This window comes from Microtus pennsylvanicus, chromosome 1 (genome assembly GCF_037038515.1).
Source record: "Microtus pennsylvanicus isolate mMicPen1 chromosome 1, mMicPen1.hap1, whole genome shotgun sequence".
Taxonomy (NCBI): Eukaryota; Metazoa; Chordata; class Mammalia; order Rodentia; family Cricetidae; genus Microtus; species Microtus pennsylvanicus.
Window position 1 is genome coordinate 15,689,473 of NC_134579.1, and position 23,034 is coordinate 15,712,506.

The following is a 23,034-nucleotide window of genomic DNA, read 5'->3' on the forward strand; positions in this document are numbered from 1 at the left end:
CTTGGGCTCAGTCTTTACTTCTGCCAACAGACATGAAGCAAATGTCTCCATCTCTGACCGCATACATATACAGCTGACCACATTTAACTCTTTTCCTATATATACAGATTTATTTGGAAAGTAATCCAAACATTTTCTTGCAATAAAAACAAACAAGACACAGAAAAAGTAAAATAAAAACCCCTGATAAAAATCTTAAGACAAAGTATATGTATCTAATTAGCTTTATTTTGGAACATTGTACAAACTCCAGTCTAAAAAAAAAAAATGTAGTGGTCATTGAGTTACACAGTGAGAAATGGAAGACAGACCACAGGCCAACTGTCATTTTGAGCTATGCTTTAATTACATGTTTCTAAATATACTAACTGGCTGGTCTGTTGCTTATTTTTCCCCTTCATTTTTTCCGAGACAGACAAAATACATGATCTATTGCTTTTATTTATTTTTTCTTTTTAACTGACCTGGGACTTGGACAGTAATGTAAAACTAAAAACCAGAGAGAACACGCAAAAATAAGTCATTTCAAGTTAGAGACAATGCATTTTCTCATTTATTCAAATTCACTGCAGGAAGTAAACACTAAAAGATTAAAAAAAACAAAACAAAAAATTCACACTGCAGTATGTACAATTCATGATACCATATGAAGAAATTAAATTTCTAATAAAAATGGCAAATTATGTTACTGAGCAGACTGCATCAAAACTGGTTGCAAACCCCAGAATTCAAACCATGAATGGTACTGTGCCTGTAGGAACACTGGCTGTAATGTTTCCAATGGGATTTTAAGATTGGTGAAGTTCTGTGAATGCTTATGTTGAAAGTGGTTGCTTTTTTTTTGTTTTTTTAAAATTAAGACCCTTGGATTGAAAGCACATTCTCTCACAAAGTTTAAGCCACAGAAGTCATGTCCAGAAATGGAATACTGTCGTGTTGGGATGAACATCTGATCTGACTTGGTAAGACATTTTTTTTGCCAAATGCACAGATGCACAGGGTTCCCCATGCACTTTTCATGCAGCAGGTAATCACAACTTAAATAAAAGTTTATTTTATACATTTGTCCAGACTTGCAACTGTATACATACATGCACAATTTTTTTTAAACCTGTCTGATTATATTTACACTTATACATGGAATATACAGGAACGAAAGAAATTAAAAGGTTTTTCTGTTGCATTAGAACGATACAAAATATGTATTTTTTTCATTAAGGAAATCACTATTTACATTACTTTTAAAAACCAATTTTAACATCTTCATTTAACAAGTCAATATATATATATATACACATTTTATATATATATATATAGAAAATATATATTCTTACCAGTTTATCCCTCTGTAAGATGTGCAGAGAATAAACAGGTAGTGCTACCTTACTGATGTCAATGAGAGCTGCAGTCCCCTGTCACAAATGACTTTATTAGGAAGAAATTGCCTAGATATGGAAAACAGTCCTTGAAAATGTGGATGTGTGCATATCTGAATCTACATATGCATAAAAAAAGGAAACTGGAGGATGTATGCCCTTCCTCTTCATTAAGATTACTCTAAACTCACTGTGTGGGTATTCTCTAGTAAGTCAGAACAGCATTCTTTATAGTCATATTTATTTCTGTATTACATATTCCCATTCCAACAAAAACAAACAAAACAAAGCAACGGTGGCTCTGGAAGGTTCCCTGACCTAAGTGCTGCATCACTGTAAGAAGCCCAGTGCCTCCAACTAAGGATGAACACCAGCGTCCTACAACAGATTTCTAAGGCCCCCACCCTTTCACAATAACCGAGAAAAATGACTTAGTGTAAAGCTTATTTATATAGTGTAGACAATGAGATTGTCACAGTACGGACATGGAGTAAAGTGTCTTCACTGGCCAGTGGAATTTCTCATAGCAGAATAACCATAGGCCTTCCTCTCCCTCTGTGAAGCATAATATACACTCCGGTTACCATAGAACATATCCATGAACTATTTACAAACCATCTTGAGAAAAAAAAATAAGCATTTAGAATTTTAGATAATTAAGAAATAATGTCCATTTGCAATATAAAAAAAATCTTAGAAACAGCTTCAAGTACATACAACAACTTCAAATAAACTTCCTCCTACTTAATTACAGAGTACACAATAATTTTTTGATTAAGTCGGTTGCTAACCTGGTTCAAGACCGAAAGGAAAATATTGTCTGGTGGGTGAACTGTGGGATGTAAAATTGAACTCAAAACCCAACCTGTTTTAGGGTCAAAATTCCATGTGGCTCAATTACACAGTAAGATCTTCCAAGACAGTACCAGTGTTTACTTTCAATACGTCTAGAATGAGATGGTGCCGTGAAGTGACCATGCAGGTTCTGTCATGGAAAGGTGCCCTGTGATTTGTTGCCAGAAAATCTGAGTTTAATGTGTTTCTTGGGTTTAAACTGCTATCTTCATAAGCACTGTTCTGCAGAAGATGGTCTGAAGAGAAGGGAAGGATGTATTCAGGAGAAGTTTCCCAACCATCCTGGGATCACCTGAGTTTGCTAAGTGGCCCTGTTATTCCATCCCTAAGGCTAATTAAGTCGATGTTACTAATTAGAACAAATAAATAATCAGATTTTTCCTGAGATGTTGGCCCAGATAGGAAAATTGTCCCCTCTACCTGATTTTTTTTGTCATAAAAAGTATATTCTGAACCTGATTTCCAAAGATACAACAGCAATATAGGAACTACAATATTGCAAATTTTGAGTTGATGTGTGACTGTATTGGGGGAAAATATAGGCATCAAATAGTTTCTTTAACGTCCCATGTTCCGGCAAAGTTGTAAGCCGTGGTTTTTAAACACACACAGAACATGTAAAGATGCAGGCTGGAGCCTCCCAGGTCCAGCAGAGACCCTGTTCTGTAGACCTGAGATGCTGCCTAGCAATCTGCTCCAGATGGTCCTAATGCAGTTTCTGTGCCCAGGATTAAGAAATCCTGGTCCTAAGATTTCCAGGTACCACAGGAATGGTGAGGAGTAACTCTCACAAGAGATGGTGAAAACCGTCCGAAGAAAATTTGTTTTGCTTTTGTTAAAAACTATTTCTAAGTAGTCAATTGTTCAGGCAACTGCCTGAGGATGAACATTGCCTTCCTGAAATTTGCAAAAGGAGGAGGTATTAATTTAGTAGTCAAAATATAAAAAATGGAAATCTGCCTTTGATTGTTAGAGATCTATTAAACTCCCCTCAATTGTAATCAATTTTTACTAAATAGTAAAAGGTCTAAAGAAATACATATTGAAAAGGTCTGGGGTGGGGCAGACAATGGGAATCTCAAAACTTGTTCCAAGAGTTAAAAAGAATTTTTGTTTAGCAAAAGTGAAAAATGCAAGCATTCCTTTTCCTTACTTTTGGACTGAGGAGACGTGACTCAGCACAAGGCTTCTGTGTTTCTCTTCATTTGATTATCTTTCAAATAATTAACAATTTGGACTTTAAAAACACGCTATGTAGGCTGACTTCGGAGATGCGGAATGAAGTACCCTAATAAAGAGAGCAAGCAAACTGCATCAATCCACTCTTGATGGAGTTTTGCATTCTAACGTATGCCTCAGATTTATGGTTATAAGAGTCCCATCCATAGGCTACTCACAGTTGTTATCTTGACACATACAGAAGCAGTAAACAACCAACCTCTAGTTCAATAGCTTCCTCAGGACATCTAATGTTTAAGCAAAAATTAGTATGCATATTTAAACATCACCAGGAACCAATACTCTCAAAATGAAGAAGTTTCAATTATACCATGCTTTTCTCAAATCATGCTCTTATTTATACAGATCTCAAGTTCATACTGATTAATTTTAAAAAGATCCAAAGTGATATGGCAGGTACGCGTTATTCCGATTCTTTTTTTATCGAGAGCACGCTTCCCAGAAGTCCATAAACTTCTCCGTTTGTACTGTGTGGGCGGGAAGCATTATTTCCCATATGGCTATTGTAAGGGCTTCTTAGATTGAAGAAGGAGCCTTCAGTTGCCGCTGCAGGAAGCAGCTCTTCTTTGACTGTGACCTGTGAGACACTCTCAGCAGAGGAAGGCCCCCTCCAGAGTTCTTTGTCCTGTGTTTCCCGAGTGGTAACAGAATTGCCTCCTTTCTGGAGCATGTAATAGAGGATGGGGTTGGTTTTGGTCAGTCTTGGGGAGTCTTTCTCATATTCATTCTTATCCATATCTGTGATGACCCACTTAATGGGTCCCTTCTCGTTGGGCATGGGCATGGAACACCCATTCAAAAGCCCAGGTTCTGGTCTGGACCCCACACAGCCCAAGGGCTCTGGGAAAGGAGGGCTCAGCGGAGTTTTTACCACTCCCGGGTATGAAAATGTCCTATTATCCACACAACTGCTGGGCTGAGGGGAACTATACATCAGTCCGTTTAAAGAAGAAATGCCGAATTCCGGTTTGCTACTGGGCACACTGTTTTTGTGTCCTTTCTTTTTATTGTCGACGACCGAGTTACTCCTGTGCGGCGACAAATCGCGCACACAGTTCTCTGAGAGAAGCAGCTGTTTCAGAACATTGAAGCTTTTGCTCTCTCTGGCCCAACTCCTGTGTTCACTCTCACTGGCTGAACTGTGACCCGCAGGGTACTTATACTCAAGATCATTTCGGCTAACTTTCAGCTCTTCCTGATTAAGCAAGGACCCATAGAGCACTTCGGGGGCATGGTGATTACTGGCGGTCTCTACTGCACTATTTTTCATTTTTTTAAACGGATTTTCTAGTGGCTCCGTATAAAGCTTCCTTTTCTTGGGGACCATGCAAAAGTTCTTCGATTCCAGGGGTGTCAGCTCACTATTTCTGTGACTCCGGTCCTGATCTTCTGCTGGGTAACTCTCTTGATTCTGTCTCAGCAACCGACTTAACAGACCATTCTTGGAGAAAGAAAAATCCTGAGGTGAGGAAGGCTCCGATTTCAAGTCCTCGGATACGGGTAAGGCAGTTGTACTCCTCCGCATGGTGGGAGTGGCGCCTAAGAACGCGGCGCTCTTAGCATCGTGGTTTAAATGCACACCTGCGTTGTGAAGCTGGAAGTCATCACAAGGCTCGGATTTGATTTTCACCATCAGTATTTGTTCACTTCCAGATCTCTCCGGATGCTCTTGAGTAGGCTCGTCTCGCAAAGGAACTTTCTCTTTCCTTTCGATCTTCCCTTTGCTGGAATTTCCCAGGAGCAACTGGAGGACAGTGCGTCTTTCCAGCAGATTTTCTATCTCACAACCAGGAAGTGCCGGATCAGGTCCCACTGGCTGACTGCTGAAGGCTTTGTTTTCTTCAACTGCATGTGTTTTATTTGAGAGCAGAGGGCTATTTAACCTATCAATCACACTGAGAGGTTTCTCTGTGTTTCCACTTAGCAGCTGTTTGCTGGGTCTGAGCTCTTCCGAGGGCATGGAAGACTGGGCCAAATTTTGTAACAGTTTACTGGCACTAAACGTGGTCGAATTTTGTGCACCCTCACTTGGGGTTGGTTTCTCAGCGGGCGATTCTTTGCTTTTGGTGAGGTCCATCAAGTGGCCAGCCACAGGATTCGTTAGTTTTGAAGTGGGGGTACTGCAGGCATATGGCGGGGAATTCCACCTGATGACCAGCGAGGGCTGGGAGAGATTGATGGGAGACTCGGCTTTGGCGGCTGTGTGCAGTGGTGGAGTACTCACCGGGGTAGTCCTGTTGGGACCGGGGCTTTCAATGACGGAAGTCCTTGTGTAATTCTGCGGATTGAACTTACTCACGTCACAGTGGACTTCCTGAGGGCTGGCATTCCTTTCAACATTTTCTTCACTTTTATGGCCAAGTAGCAGCTGAAGAAGAGTGACCTTCTGGTGTGAATTCAGCTTGGAATTTTTTGAGGTATCTTGATCTTCTTTGATATCCACACCAGGGACTTTGGGATCCCAGGTGTTTAGCAAGGACTGTGTGAGGTTCTCAAGAGACACGGGTCTGTCGGCGTCTGGCTTTTCGATGCGGTGTTTGCAGGACAAGTCTATGGGAACGCAGTTGGAGTAGGAGCTTTCGTCTCCGCTGCTGTCGTCGGTGAAGCTAGGGTTGTTATCGGAGTACTCGTCAATCGTCGTGGGTGTGCTACTCTCCTCGAAACGACTGCCTCTCTCGCTCTGGCTGTGCCCGTTCATTGGCGTGGGTATGGTCTGGCTCTTGAGCAGGTGTAAGAGCAAACTGTTATTAGCGGCTTGCTTTATGTTGTTCTTTTCCAGCGGGGTTTTATAGCCCGTGCTTTTGGGGGAAGACGGAACAACGCCCATTGGATTCTGAAACGATGTTGCGTTATTCTTGCTAGCCACCGGTTTGCCTGATGACGAGGTTCTGGCCTGTCCATTGAGATGGCCGGACACCCCTTTGGGGAGCTGGAAACTGCTGATCTCCTTCTGACCATTTTCTTGCAATCTGGCCATGGCAGCGAGCCTTTCACTTGCTGCTTGGTGTGCATTCTGGGTTTTTAGAGCATGCTCCCGCGAGTACTGCTGCAGGTGAGCTTCGCTCGAAAGGAGCAGCGCTAACTGGCTGCAGGCAACACTAGGCTTGGGGGAGGTGGCAGGACTAGCCCTTTTTTCCACCATGCTGGCAACAGCCTGTAATCTCGCTGCACATGACAAGGGTTCACTCATGACCTTTGCCCCACTTTGTCCGGCATGATGAGGAGACTCCACAAAGCTGTCTCTGATGAGGTTTTTAGTCACATCAGGGAGGGTGGGACCTGACTTTTGATCCTTGGTTTTACTTTTCTTCAGCAGCGTTTTCAAGTGACTCGAGGCCACGCCGTAGCACCTTAAATCCTTTTCCACTTTTAAGGAATCGTGACTGAGGGCATATCCTTGCTCTTTGAGGCTCTGTCTAATTTGCTGTGACAGAGCAACAGTCTGGAGCCTCGAGCTGAATGACTGCAGCAAAGAGGCCAGTAGCGTGCTATCCTGTTTGCCTTTGGGCACATTCTCCACCATGCCAGCCAGCAAAGCTTCCTTCTTCACGTTTAAATTCACGATGGAATCAGACAGCCTCTTCCGCTTTGCCGCGTTCCAGTCCTCGGAAGACTGCAGCAGTCTGGCTTTTTTGAGATGCAGCATGCCGGATCCCTGGTATGTGTGTGTATTGAGCGTGGGACCATTGCTTTGACAGGTGGGGAAGGCACTGCCAGAAAGGTTAAAGTTCTGGTCTTCTTCGTTGTGGCCGGCAGACTTTTTGTCAAGGGCAGTACCTGATCCCCCGGCTGCCTGATGCATTAGTAATCCTTCTAGGTAAGTTAAAACAATAGAATCCTGATGCACATCAGAGCCAAGCTCTTCTCCATGAGTCATGTTCAATACAAGTGTTCACAGGGGCGTGGCTTCTAGTCACTTTGAAGATGCTTCCTTTCACCGGTAAGACCCAACTTCAGGAAGTCAATGTCAGTCGGTCACCTTCACTAACGGTCAAGGAGGGATGTGCTGTTACATTCTGACCGGGATGTCGTCTGGCAGTGACAGGTAAGAGGCAGGCAAACTCCAATGCAGACCCCAGCACTGATCAGCAGCTAGGCAAGGAGCAGCTGGAACTCCCTCCTTACACAGAGGTATGTAGTGGCACGCAGGCAGCCCTTCTCAGGGACTATACTGTTGGTCTTTCTTCATCGTTTGTTGCTCACCAAATGTACGTGTCAGTATCTAAAAATAAATAAACAGAAACAGTTAAGGAGGTACAGAACCAGAATCTTGCTTATTACCTACAAGGAATAAAATATAGCATGAGTTTATGCATAGAAATTATACATGGATACTAAACACATATACATATGACAGCCACATCCATTTGATACGTGATTTGCAGGTAAGGAGCCTTAAACATACTCCATAGCAACCAAAGGAGGACATAAGAGTTTGTGAGCATCTATGCAATTATTCATAGGAGAGTTTGCAAACACGCCCCAATGTTGTACAGAATATTCACTTACCTGTCTCATTGTTTATTTCCTCCCTTACCAGAAGAACTAGAAGACAGGCTAATTATAATCATTTCCTAAATCAGAATGTATAGCTTAACCTCAGGAACAACAAAATGACATATAAAAAATCCTGCAGTATGAGGCCCACTATGCTAATTGTAACTAGCACACATAACACACTAGATATGAAACTTTATGTATTAATCCTCGAAAGGAAAATAACCATAAAAACACATGCCTGGATACACGTTCTTGCCCTCTGAAGTACGGATAAATGAGAACCTAAAAGACTAAGGTCACCACTTGGAAACTGCACGCTATAACCTCATCTGGACTGCACAGGAGAACAGCGCGAAATGGCATCCCGAGGATTCACTCTGCTCCTTTAACGGCTCAAGCTCTCCAATTCCAATCTGCACAACAATCTGCTTTAGGACCACGGCGGAAGGATATAAAAACAGAGTCTGTGATAGGGAACACTAACACTGGGTAAGGTGAGCCTGTGCCCACATTTCTAGACTAGTCTCAGAATAAAGTCCTTTTCTCCCTACCCCTTCGATTTCCTTTTATATTCCCAATAAATACAGAGACATTTAAAAAGTGATTCAGAAAGTATTGTAAGATTGCTTTAAATTTTTAAGAAGAAAATTAAAAGAAAAAAATTCTTTAAAAATAGTTTTCACTTTTTGCCCAAATTACCAGAAAAGTTGATGAAGGAAGGGTTCCTATTGGATGATTTGGAATCTGAGTTCAGAGATGCCTAACCCCTGGCCATGAACGACAATGACTTGTATACGCCACTCCTTGACTAATAAGTTCAGATAGCTTCATATCAGGTGGTTGTTCTCAAACTCAAGGGTAAAATGAGCAGACAATGCAGTTCTGAAGATGACAAGAAATTTATCTTGCTGTCTTGAAGCCGGAACCTCCATGCCCACCATCTTCCAGACTTCCAAGATGTTGAGCAGCCCAAATGCACGTGAGACTCTTCATCAAGTGGGAAAAGACTGAGGTGGATGTATGACAAAAAGAAGTTGTAAGGAAAGAGATGATGTGAAAATGAGATCATTTATTCAGCTGGTTACTGCAGTTAGTTACTCCAAAAATGAAAAATATCAGTTATAAGAAAAGAATGGTTTCTGACTTTTATGCAGAATAATTAGATGTTAAAAGTTCTCAAAGTAATACATTCTGGACAGAAGATAAAAAATATTAAATTATGACCTTTGTTTAATAAAAACTTTTAAATCTGGGTACAAAAGTAGGACTTGCAGCTTTTTTGCATTCTGAAAGATGATGCCGCAGATGGATTGCACAATGGCTCTGCGGATGGCTTTTAATGGTGACGACATTTCAGGATTGCCTCACTTTGCAGGGAATCAATTATTTTCCTTTTGTCTTTTTAAGCACAGCGAATTGCTTGTGGTGGTTAATCTTGTCATCTTGGTGCAATTGAGAAACACCTAGATTAGTAAAGCCCATCCCTGGGTGTACCTGTGAGAACATTTCCAGAGAGGATTAACTATGCGGGGAGAGCCACCGTGGATGTGGGCAACGCTATCCCATAGTCAAGAAACCCAGGTTGGAAAAAAGTGGGGAAAAAAGGACTACCAAGCATAGATTCTGCACCTGTCCGCCATAATGGGAGGTGCCCTCCAACTGGAAGACGGAAACCTTTGCAAGTGTGAGCTACAGAAGCCTAAATTTTTCTATTCTGAAGTTGTTTAGCTCTGTTATTTCAACAGAGTCATCAAAAAGTCTCATACTGCTCCTACAGCAGCAAAATGGCCAAAGCACGAAGAAGAAGAAGGAGAAGGAGGAGGAGGAGGAGGAGGAGGAGGAGGAGGAGGAGGAGGAGGAGGAGGAGGAGGAGGAGGAGAAAAAGAGGAGGAAAATTTATAAGAATGCATAAAAGGCTCCAATGAAAATTTATCTGTATATAAATATTAATGTATATATACCTATATACAAAAATGAAAGCAAAATACAATATTGTGCTCCATTATAACCACATTCCTAAGCTGGAGATGCAGTTCAATGTTGAATCCTTGCTTCAAATGTACAATGTGCAGTCCAAGCCGTTGGGTTTGATCTTTGACAGCACATATAAACACACATACACACAAACACACTGGTAGCTGTAACTTAAAAAAAGAATTTCATGTAATACAATCCTTATTATCAATTAATAACTTTTAAATAAGTCTTGAAAACCAAAACAGTTCTCCAGGCACTAATTCATCTCACAGAAACTCAATTCATGTCGGTTATTCAATATTAAAACTGTAAAGTAAACCCTGCCTTCTTTAACTTAAAGATTGTTTCTAAATACCTTTTAGATCTTCTAGACCTTTCTCATGAAAAAAAAATCACTGGGTATTTTTAGTATGTAGTAGAAAGAACAGCATTTCTGAGAGAATTCTAAAAAAAAAAAAAAAAAAAAATTTATGGAATCTTGATCATATGATTAGACAGATATTTCAACACAGAGTGTTTTAATGAAAAACCTATTAATGTTTTAACTGTAAGAGTATATTTTCAAAAATGTATCTTGGTATTTAACAAAATACTTGAAAAGGATTAAGTTTAGCTCAAAGTGTGTGTGTGTGTGTGTGTGTGTGTGTGTGTGTGTGTGTGTGTGTGCTTTATAAGGGATGTATTAATTTAAAAAAAAAAGCCAGGTGGTGGTGCATGCCTTTAATCACAGCACTTAGAGGCAGAGGCAGATGGATCTCAGTGAGTTTGAGGTCAGCCTAGTCTACAAAGAGAGTTCCAGGACAGCTAGGACTATTACACAGAGAAACCTTATCTCGATAAACCAAATAAATAAATAAATAAATATAATTTTAAAATGGTGTAAGTAGTTTACATGTGAGATCACAAGTAGACACAATATTAATTACTTTGAAGTAATTAGATTATTTCCAAAGCAATGTTTTGTTCTCCATTTACAAACTGTTTATTAAGGAAAAGGAAACTTTGCTGAAATTTTATATACTTCAAAACAGTAAAACCAAATACTGAGGTTATATTTAGCTATCAAAAGATGTAGCTGAGTTCTTGTTTATGAGATTACTTTTGGTTGAAGATAAATAACAAAGAACATGAGATTTCTTTCAGTCAAATTCTTCATGAAACACACACTCACATGACTTGACACCTACCATGCCACATGCTATTTAAAGTGAGTCTAGGGAATGACTTCCAATTTTATGCATGAAAATTTTCCACTTTCTTCATGGTCAAGTCATAATTATCTGAATATTAAATTTCAAGGACTTTCTTCATTGAAGCTTTAAAGAATATTTTGATCCTTGGCTCCAATTCCTGTAACATATAGAAGGGTTCAAGGATTACTTCCTTGTGCCACTCAATAGTAACTTCTATGACAATAATCTACTGTGGGTTACACTTTGGGCCCTTGAGGGCTCTTTCTAGACAAAGGGGGGGGAGGGGGAGAAAAAAAAGAAAAAAGAATTACAGTATCTCATTAAGTATTAGTAAACAAAGTAGTAAAAACACCCTAAAGTCCTATTTATTTACCGAGAAAAGAAGTTTCAAAAGTTGAGAATGAAAGGGAAATGCCACAACAGGCAACACTCTGTCCAGAGCGCAGAAAGTGCGGCTCTGAGCCGGCAGCAAATAGAACTTACAGAAGAACTCACCCCGTAATTCCACAGAACAGCAAAGGAGAAAACATTGGAGATGAGGATCCTAGACTTTACTAAGGTGGGCGGCGGGGCACGGGGGTGGGGGGGACACACACGACTACAATGATTCCCCTCTATAAAGTGAACCTGAGGATGTTGCTAGGAAAAAACGTTAAAAAGAGTAGACGAAGCATTCCTTTGCAGATCCTTCACAGCAGGAATGACGACTGGGAGGTAAAAGCATAAGCCCAAAATCCAGTTCTCAGTTATTTCTCATCAAAATGTGCATCCTTTGAGGGAAGCCGAACGCCAAGGTAACTTCCTTCACAGTGCTATCTTCGTCAAAAGATAGATGCTGGTTGGAGAGTTTTAATAGGTACCCCCCATGAAATTATTTCAATCAGTTGCTCAAATGAGACCCTCACCCTCTGCAATTAAAATTAAGAGTCCCTCACCCAACTCCCCTGAAGGTTCACAGTTTGTATAAATGAACCACAGAGTTAGGGTAGACAAAAAATACCCACTGGCACCCAAATTGTTCTCTACTGAAAATTGGGGGGGCACATTTATAGATTTTTTGCTCAAGGCTACATTTGCTCCTAACTTCCAGGTCCATGGCTGGGGCTTGCCTGCTGGGGGTTTGCACAGGTTTAAAACGGTCACTTGACTTCCCCATTTAAAAAGCTTCAGGAGACATGGCTGCTTGACTAAACCTAAGCGTTCGGTGCAGACCGGGCTTAGGAGGACCTCCACAACCCTCCACGATCCCAAGCAATCTGTCAAACTGTAGTTGACACAGTAACACGCACTTTAACCAGACGGGTGTTTGTCACAGAGTTGTATAGTAAATGAGCCATCTTTGATGGCTCTCTTACTGAATCCTGGAAGAAGGAAATAGTTTTGAAGTCCTCTCAATCCCCTCCAAATTTCTTATTTCCACACATTTTATTTTCTGAAGGTCACAATATAATAAACCCATGTTTATTTAAAAACTAAATATGAATTTACACTCACACTGGAACGTTCACTTATTTCGCCATGGTTATATAGTGAACAAGATGCAAGAAAATATTCCGGATCTTTGAGGACCCAGACAAATGCAGGGAAGATGACACCATCATCTGATGACAGAAATGAATGTGTCTAGGTTGATGTCATAAAATCCTGAGCTGTCCTCACAAGACTTGAAACAACAGAAAATAATCACTGACGAATTACTGTGGTAACACCAGTTTCTGCTCTCTTTTTTTGAAAAGTCTAAATCTATAACAACATAGGGGGCAGCTTCTTAAGGCTTTCTTTAACATTTTCTCAAAGTAACAAGTCTCTTCTTTTAGTTTTCAAAGTTTATTTCCCAATTTCTATCAAAGTAATGAGTAGCATGGAAAACGAGCCCCTTTCTCTCGGCATTGCCCGTTTCTGATATGTACACACAGGGGCATCTTTTGAGACTAATGCATAATTTCTACTGAACTCAACTACAGCTTTTCCATCCTTAAAATAGATGATGGTACAGACAGCAGTCCAAGCTCAAGGTCACAGATCAGCAAGAAAGATCACCAGGAGAGCGGATGGAACAGCTGGCATTTGATCAGAGCTCCCCCGGTTTCCAGCACACCTCGCAGACACTGTGACTTTACTCACAGGATATAGTCTGTCTTACAAATATCCCTTACATCCTGAAGACAAGATCTATATACTGTTTTCATATGAAGCATGATTCCGCTAAATACACTGCCGTAAAGCGAGAGTAGAATTCTGTGTGTCTGAGAATTGTGGCTGCTCACATGTACAGAAGCATATGCTTGTGTTTCCGTTTGCTGTAATTCATCTTTCTCAAGCGATGATTTGAAAATAAGTTTATCTTGCATATATCATGAAACATATCCTGCTCGCTTACAGGTCCCATCTATATGGGATTGAATCTAATACCATATTTCCCAACATCTCAGATCAGGTATAATTTCAGTTGTTGAGTAGTGGTTCTATAGGAACATCCTGTAATATTTCCATCACTATTTCCAGCATATATTTAGGAAGAAATTTTAGTTATCAATAACAATTGCTACAAAAGTGCTTTATAATGGAATTATTACCAAGGTACAATTACCTAACAAAATCACGGCCATACAAGGAACAGGGTGTAATCACAGATCTGTAGGCTAACTTCAAAGTTGTGATGCAGATTTAAGATTTAATGTAGCTGGCATGGTGGCATACACCTTGAATCCTGGAGCCTGAGAAGAGAGGTGCAGCTAGATCTCTGAGTCCACAGTCAGGCTGGTCTACACAGTAAGTTCCAGGAAAGCCAAAATTACATAACAGAGACTATCTCAAATAAATAAACAAATAAGTAAATAAATAAGAAAGATTAATGTATAATGTATAAGTTATTAGACATTAATTATTTTGATAAAAAACACAATGTATTTCTGTCAAGTAATGGAAGTTCCACTGATGAGTTCTTTTGGAAAACAAGAAAAATTCCTCATAAAACACACCATCCAAGCTGTCTTAGCGGGAACACTTATCCGTGAATGATGTGTTTCTTTTTACATACAGCCAGGGTAGAAGTGCTGACTTGCTGTGAACCGACCATAATTTTCCAGAAATGGTAAACATAATGTACCATAGCTCTTGCCAGTGCTGGCCCAGAACCCAATCTCTTTAGATTGAAAGCTTCAGCAGGCTAGAGAACAGGTATCAGTGGGGACAACCTACGGCCGGACAGGGATAGGTAGTGATGGCACCGGTAAAGGGGGCGTTACAACCCTGAGCCCAAACGTTAGCTACAGACAAAGAACACTACACGCACAGGTTCTTGGAGAAGTCCCACACCTTTAAAAATTAGCAGGTAACTGTGGCCTTCAACTGGTAAGTGGAAGCTCCTGGCACACCAGTGTTAGGCTACTTTGAGCACCTTCCTACGTATTTAAGAAACTGCGTTGTGTACTTTTCTTTGACCTCTCTTGCCCGTCTGTGCTTGCGTCTCAGTGTCTGAAGTGACCTCAGTAGCCGCAGCCGGGAACTGCTAATCTGGGACAGCCTTGCTGCCTTTGGATTTGAAGTCTCTGCCATGGGGTGGCTTGCAGCTACCCCGCACCATGGCAGCTGCCTTGGGAAGCAGAGGTAGACTGGGGTCAGGCGTAGGAAGGGGGATTTAGAGGAATACTCCGGTGAGCCGCTGGAGAAACAGGAAGAGCAGTGGTCTAAGTGACATGGGTTGGGCTTTTGTGACTTCACACAGAGGGCCGAGAATACTCCTGGATGACGTTTTATTAACAATGAAGATGATATTTACTATTTTTACACTTCAGTAAAATTAATTGTGCCACCACTAAGGAGCTAACTACCTGAGCTTTATGGCAATTGTTCATCATTTCGCTAGGCCGTCTGTCAGTTTCCAGCAGGAGGACAGTGTATGCAGTGGTCAAGGCCTCGGGTGAGCACTTCACTCTTCAATTTGCTCGACTTCGAAATCGCTCTGATTCCTGCAGCAAGAGTTCTTAATATTTACATGCCGCTTTGAGTTTTTGTCTTAGCTAGAGCCTCTATATAAATGGCTAATTTGTTTTGTGTACACAAGGACATAATAAGCGATCAGAGGGAAGGGCTGGGGTATGGGAGAGAGAATCGTGCTCAATCATTCTCTTCCCACGTGTCCATCTTATCCCTACTATCGCCTTCTTCTCAGACACTGCTGCCCGGTTAGAAAGAGAGGCGCAGACAGGCACCTTCCCTACCTTGCCGACCAGAGGTAGCTTTTTCTCTGAGACTCCACAGCACTCAGAGGAATTCTCAGCCATCTCACTTGAAAAATTGCGGTTTTTTGTTTGTGCGCGCCTGGCTCCTCAATACAGGGTAAATTCCTCAGAGGCAAGAACTAGATGTTTTCATCCTCGTGTCTCCAGGACTGGGCAGACATGCTCTTAGAATGTGCAAAAAGTCATCTTTGGGAGTCTTAGTTTTGCTAACTGTGGTGTGGGCCATCGTAACTGAGAGAGACCTCAGTGTTTAAAACGATATGGTGTTATTGTTAACATCTGCCTTCAAATTCAAGACTTGTTTCTTCTGAATATAAACTAACACAAATACAGAAGTGAGGCTGGGGTGAGGAATTTAGCTCAGTGCTGGAGTGCCCGTGAAACACATACAGGGCCTTGGGCTCAGTCCATAGCAACACAAACAAACAACGATAAAAATCCCCAGAAGTAATGAAAGTTGTTTGCTTTAACCGGACATGAGTGACCACTTGCTCTTCTGGCAGAGAAGCAGAAGATATACGCATTTTTTTTTAAATGAACAGTTTTTGATGTTGTGTCAGCCATATTAGGAAGACTCATATAAAGATCAAGTCAAGAGTAAGCATATGTTTCAAAATACTGGTACCCTGAGTTTTCCATCCCTTCCCCCTTTCCAACTGTTGCCCATATAAAAAGATGAAGAGCACTCACTTGTAACTGAAATAGTATTTGTGAATTTTTTTTTTTGGATGACGATATATCAAGGAATAAAGTTTCACACTGAAAGAGACTTGTTCTCTAAAACCAAAGAAATCATATATATTATAAAATTAATTATAATGGAGCGAAATAAGGAAACTTTTCTAAAATAAAGACCTTTTGATTTTACTGTATTAAATATAACCAAGAAAGTACTCTTTATGCCCATTTTAAATATTAAACACTGAAGTTAATATTTATTCATTAAAGAACTTAGATTCCATTTATATCTATATATTTGGAGAGTATCAAATATTGGCTTTCACTTAGACTAAATAAAAATAGTATCTTAACCTAAAGTGATTCCACCACAATGTGTAAAAGTGGGGCTGGAGAAATGGCATGTATGTTAGAGCATTTGCTGTGCAAGTGTGAGGACCCGAGTTCAAATCCCAGAACCCACTTAAAGGTTGACATGTCGCAGATGTGTCTGTAATCCTATCACCCCTGCAGGAGAGATGGACGGTAGAGACTATGACTCCTTGGGAATCTGTGGGCCAGGCCTTCTGGCACTCACAGCAGATAAAGAGCAGAGACCTGTCGAAAGTGAGATGGAGGATGACGAGCCACACTGAGATTTGCATGTCCTGGCACGTATACACCAGCACCGAGAACATGAACATGGACACACACGTGCTCACACACACACAGACACACACAGACATAAACACACAAGCATACAGGAATAGGTACGGATAAGAAAGCTACCCTAAGACCTAAATCAGAAAAACTAAAAACCAATTCAACAAAACCAACACAGCCCAAGCTAGGCTTCTGTGAATCCTGACAGGGATGGCGAGCATACCTCTGGTGTTTGCCTGTAAAACACTGGTCTGTGGGAAAACCATTTCTGGGACCTGCATTAAAAATCGAAGGGCCGGGTTCACTCCCGTTGGCAGAGTCTGCAATGGCATTAAATAAAATTAAGTCTGATTTCTAAAAATCCACCAAAAGAACAAATTATTCTGTGACAGAAAGTACAGACTATTTATTCTTAATATTAGTGTTAAGTCTTACTCAAACCAGGGGCTCAAGGCTGAGAGGCTTGGGTTCAATTTCTGGGTCTTTGATTTATCAACTGTTTACCCATGGGCAAGTAAGTCATTCTTTAATGTGTTATTGTTTATAAATGCACAGAACCATCTTGGGGAGGCAATGCGGCCACACACACAGTCTGGGCATAGTAGAGACATTCTGGAGGAACTCTTGTTCAGAGAATTTGCTCAACGTTGGCACCAGTGAAAAGATAAATTCTTCCTTGTACTGGTCTACAATCGGTCCCTCGTTTTATGTGTTAATTTAGTCTTTTTCTCATTTGCTTTTCTGTGTGTGTTCACATCCGTGTTGGTGCACATGCATGGGTGTCCACGGAGGTCAGAGGTCAGAGGTCAGCCTTGGGTGTTTTTTTCCTCAGGAGCCATCCATATTTTTCTTTTCTGAGACAGGGTCTTTTGCAGGACTGGGAGCTCACAATTGCTGCTCGGCCAGTGAGTCCCAGAGATCCTCCTGCCTCAGCCTCCTGGGTATGCTGTATTGCATCTGGGTGCTGAGATAAGCCAGCACACACTTTATTGACATAGCTATGTCCACAGCCCCTACTTTGGCTTTTTTTAGTTGGATCAGACAATAATTTCAAACTGTGTCTGGCCACTGACTGACTAGCTCTCTCAACCCAGAGGTCTAGGTGAGACAGTAAAAGTCTCCTGTTGGGAGAAGTCTGTTAAAGGACACTAGAAAGATGACAAATTCTCAGGTCTCTGAGGGCTATAAAGTCACAATTTTTTATAAACTCTTGACTGGTCAAAATAGCGGCTTGGAAACTCCTGGGAACACCGTGTCAGGAACTACTAACCCTTACTAAGAGCATTGTCCAAAGCTCTGCTTTCTATGGGCATGCTGCAGCCCCATACCCTCCTCCGAGGAAATGGTGGGGGGGATACTATTTTCCTGGATTTCCCTCAGGGGGTGGTTGATGTCTTACTTGCCTTCATTAACATTTTATCAGGCAAGGGCACTAAAGTTTGGAACAACTGAGCGTCTGCTTGATGGCTTCAGTCAGTGGCTAAACCAAAACCAAATGAAGGTCTTTGGAATTCCAGTCTTTCGCTGTTTCAGCCAACCAAAAGTTTTCATGGCACTTGGAAAATTTAAGGTAACTTTTCCTATTTGAAAATCTTTTTCTGCTATTCTACTGTTATGTTTTTTTTTATTTTAGAAGGACTACAAAGTACAGCATTGAGGACAGCAGTCTCTAGAGTCTTGACTCTGCACCTAAGTAGGCCAGCAACTCTGGTCAATGTACTGCTCTAGTTGGGGGCTTGGTTCAAGCTGTGAGAAAGGAATGATAGGATCTACTTCACACATACATATATATTCATACATATGTATACATTCATATATATTTACTATAAATATTGACTACATTTACCTAGTAATTTCTGTTACTTATAGACGGATGACACATCAGCAAGCTCGGGAACTTCTTAGGGATTTTTGTTTGTTTGTTTGTTTAGTGTTGAGGCAGAGGCTGGCCTTGAATTCTCAAGTCTGCTTTAGCCTTCTGAGTGTTGAGATTACAGAAACAAACTACAATGACTGGCTTTTTTTAAAAAACTTGTTTCGTGACACTTGCTTCTTACCCCCATCCTAGATGTTGGGTGAACTGTACATGCCTTAGTCTTCCTGTGCCTGATTTTTTTTTTTTTTTTTGATTTTCGAGACAGGGTTTCTCTGTAGCTTTTTGGTTCCTGTCCTGGAACTAGCTCTTGTAGACCAGGCTGGCCTCGAACTCACAGAGATCCGCCTGCCTCTGCCTCCCGAGCGCTGGGATTAAAGGCATGCACCACCACCGCCGGGCCCATGCCTGATATTTTACAGGTACTGAAAACTACCTGCTGAATCTTTCAGTATATTCAGTGCATACCTGTGAGGTGGGCATATTTGTATACATGACACAAGGTAATTAACCCAGAAAATTCTGCAACTGTATAATCTTTTGCTACAGATTTAAATCAAAGAGAAATTGCAAAGAGAAAAGAAAGATGCTTAGTTTTCTTTCCTTAGACTTTTGTAGGGATAGCCCAGCCCCTTAGAGGGCGAGAATTAATCAGGTCGTTTAGATACATAGAGATTATATTTAGTATAGATAGTATAATCTTCAGCCTCTTCGAAGAGCTGTAGAAAATGGCCTTTAATCTAACCTAGAATTCTGTGCCAACAAGACACAATTACTCCTGGCAATGCCACTCTACTCCCGAGAGAATGTTGAGCACCAAAGACACTCCACTGGGAGCTTGTCTTCTTGGCAGAACTGGCCTTTGGGTTAAGAAAAGCCCATACCTCAACTACTGACAAAGATACAGAATATCCATAAGTGGATGAAACAGGATTGTCTTATCTTGCCAAGACAGGGTAGGATAGTTCTAAGAAAGTTCCTTGCCTTTAATAATGCTTTGTCAGTTATGTTAGGCCTTAGCCAAAGTTGGTTGACTCAACATTGCAAACGAGACTTTGGGTGACTGCCCAGGTAATCAGTTGTCTCTGTCATTTGTTGCACATTTTGGATATCTCTCGTTTGTTAAGTAATATTAATTCCCTTCTCAGATCTTTGACGAGTTGAAGATTATATAATTGTAGTTACTCTCTACATTATTTAGGCTCCTTGAGATAGAATGTTTAGCAAACCTTTTGTTCTCAATATTGTTTGTTATATTTATTATTTGTTATTATGTATATAGTTGTATTTGGTTTAGTTCTGTCTTATTTAGACAAAAGGGGGAGATGCAGAGATAGCCCAGCCCCTTAGACGGCGTTTTGCCTCGGGCTAATGTTTACATATAAATCTGGAGAGTGTGAGCCCACCACCGCTCTCTTTTTTTGTATCTCCTGCTCATCGCTGGATCCCTGGTGTTGTAAGCTATCCCTTCATTAAAATTTGCTGTTTCATATTAAACTAGCCTGGTTATTACGCCGCTTACAGACTTTTTTTCCCCCTTGGTTTTTTGAGACAGGGTTTTTCTGTAGCTTTGGAGCCTGTCCTGGAACTAGCTCTTATAGCCCAGGCTGGCCTTGAACTCACGGAGATCTGCCTGCCTCTGCCTCCCGAGTTCTGGGATTTAAAGACAGTGCCACCAACAGTCGGCTTAGACCTTCGTCTTAAACCAATTAACTTAACCAAAATACACCAATCATTTGCTCTCCTAGGATGTAGAATGCCGAGAAAGAAAATGTCATTAGTTGTGGCTCTGATAAAGTCACATTTCACAAGCGCATGGAAGAGCGATAGGCAGAGAGAGAAGAGTGGAGAAGTCAGAGTCACAAGTGAGAGGTGGAAGAGAAAGAACACCAGCCCAGAAATGGAGCCTGGCCTTCCCGTTTCCCGGAGCAGCAGAAGCCTCTTGCCATGTTCCTGAAGAGCTGGTGCCTGTCTGTTATAAACTCCCCTGCACTAGAACTCGGTTGAGGTGGTGTCTGCCCCATGCAACCATACCTTTGCTGAGATACTGTATTCGTAATGTGAAGAACAGACCACACATCAAATCTGCCAACAGAGTGCTATTATTCTCATTGTTCCTAAAGTAACTGACCCTCACGAATGGTTAAAGAGCGACACACATCTCCACTTTTCAAATAAGGGAAGTTAATGGCACAAAGAAGGAAATAAGATGTCCAAGGTCACTCTTAAGTTGGTAGGGGCAGAGCTGATGATAACAGCATTTCAGCCATCTTATTCCCGGGGGTCTGCACTAACCAAGAATCCAGCTGCTTCCCCTGATGGAATGAAAGGACGCCAATTACTCAAACTGTGTAGGAAACACTGACCAAAACAGGGGTTAATTGGACATTGGTTGTTTTAATTCCATAATCAGCTCTTTGCCTGCGCTACCCTGGGAGGGAATAACATATCTTTTGCAGGAATGGGAAGGAGGCCAGCACTGGCCATCTGGCTCCACATGTCCTTTCCTGAAGTTAGCCCTGCAGCTGTGCGAAACTCAACGATGGTGAAGAACTTCTGACTTTAAATCGTTTTACTATTTCCCTTCTATCCCAATAAACGTAGTTCAAAATTTTCTATTAAATTTACTATAACACTCCCCCAACCCTGTCAAAAAAGAAAAGAAAATCTTTGGGAAAAAAAAATCACACATCAAAGTAAAATTAACGAGACCCAAAGTAGCTACACGGCGGATTTTGTACTTGCATTAGTGAAGATGTGTGCATGTGCCTGTCCACCACCAAAGCCAACAACAAACACGGTGAGACTAGACCTCTTTATAAGGCACCATTACCTGCATCTAGTAATTCTTATCCCGTGGAATTTAAAAGTAGATAATTCTTTATTTTCATATGAGTTACGCAATTTTAGTAACTTAAAGTTACTGCATATACATGGATAGAAATACCATATTATGGACAAGCTTGCATGCATGTGATGTGTGTGTGTGTGTGTGTGTGTGTGTGTGTGTGTGTGTGTGTGAGCGTGAGCAGGGTGGTGCTGGGGGAACTGAACTTGAAATTTTTTATATAAAATTCTCACACACAAGAAGAACGATAAAGCCTCCAGCCGGCAAATACTCAGATTTAGGCAAATCTTTTCACATGGAACCTAAGTATGTGGATCCTCCCATCAACCCACGGAAAAGGAGACGTCAGAGAACATAAGTATCCTACTTCCTTGCCCGTTTCCCTTCTCTCACTTTCTAAGTCTACCTGAGACCAGAAGGACATCCATCAGGTGAGATCCACCAGCGGCAGTTCCACTCCAGAATGAGGTAAGCATACATCTCTTCCTTCCCTTTATTCCTGCCTCCCTGCGTTCCTGCTCTTACGTGGTTGACATAATAAGGTTTTCCACCTTACTAATTCTCAGGGCTTAAATGCCTGGCGTTCAGAACCCGAAAGGAAAAGCGGTTGAAGAACTACACTACAGCCTTAACACCTTCGTTCTCAGTTTCCCAACGAAAAGGCACCTAAAAATAAAGAAATAGCCCTGGGAAATGCTGTACTGAGATGGGTTACTCGCCCTTAACGGCTGAGCCATCTCTTCAGACCATGGGTTCCTCTTAAGCAATGCAATTATTAATGCTTAACTGTGATTGGGAGTGTGATTTTCGAAGCCTTAGTGTTATGTATATGGTTTCTTAAGAGTCCATGTCAGGAAGCAAAAGTGAGAACCAGAGCAGAGGTGATGAGGCCTTAAAGGAGACCATGGAATTCAAGCCGTGTGTGCAGGCAGATGTAAAATCCCAAGCTACTCTTGAGAAGACGGTGGGTGAGTGTGAAGCTGCCACTGGCTAGCAAGGCCAGATGTTAAGATGTTGAGATAGACGGTGGGATAGATCATGATTTAGCCGACTTGTACTATCATTGGACAAATATGGCCCAGTTTTGAATGGAAAACAGATATGACATCTAACAGCAAGCAGCCCTCACACTACATCAAAGCTCATCAATGAAGGGGAATGGGGAGAAGGGCTACTCTCGGCCAGGGAAGGCTGTCTGTACCTGGGCACTAGAAGCAGCTCATTTCTTCTGCTTCTGTAAACTACTGGGCCTTTACAAATCTCCAACTCTTCCTAAACTTTGGAAGCTCCTAGTCGTAGATTACATACTTTGCCCAAAATGTTTAGACACTCGCTAAACTACAGATACACCTATATAATTATTCCATGGTAGAATAATGTGGAAAAACAGAGGCAGAAGTTCTGCTGCTAGCGCTCTCTGGCCACATTGCACTAAATCACTTCCTTCATGCACCTTGCTTTTTGCTAACAGTACTCGGCTGAGGGGGTGAGACATAAGCCTAGATCAGGCCACGTGGGCCGATTTTTTAAAACTCTGTTGCTACCAAAGATACTGAAGAAAAACAAAGCACATTATTTCCTCCGTGTCCTTTGCTCAACTTGTTTAAAA

At 41.4% G+C, this 23,034-nt stretch overlaps 1 protein-coding gene across 6 annotated transcripts in view; it reads right to left on the reverse strand.

Annotated features, from left to right (window-relative positions):
* Positions 1-208: 208 nt before the first annotated feature.
* The window catches only part of Nrip1 (nuclear receptor interacting protein 1), an 85,461-nt gene continuing 62,635 nt past the window's right edge, over positions 209-23,034 (reverse strand). For 5 of the 6 annotated variants that reach the window (XM_075956906.1, XM_075956942.1, XM_075956733.1 and 2 more), the window contains one exon: positions 209-7,692. In XM_075956906.1, the coding sequence (XP_075813021.1) occupies positions 3,874-7,347 (3,474 nt within the window). In that variant the 5' untranslated portion in view covers positions 7,348-7,692 and the 3' untranslated portion in view covers positions 209-3,873. Of the gene's footprint in view, positions 7,693-11,134; positions 11,298-23,034 lie in introns of all 6 variants that reach the window. The other variant, XM_075956824.1, reaches the window with a different exon arrangement.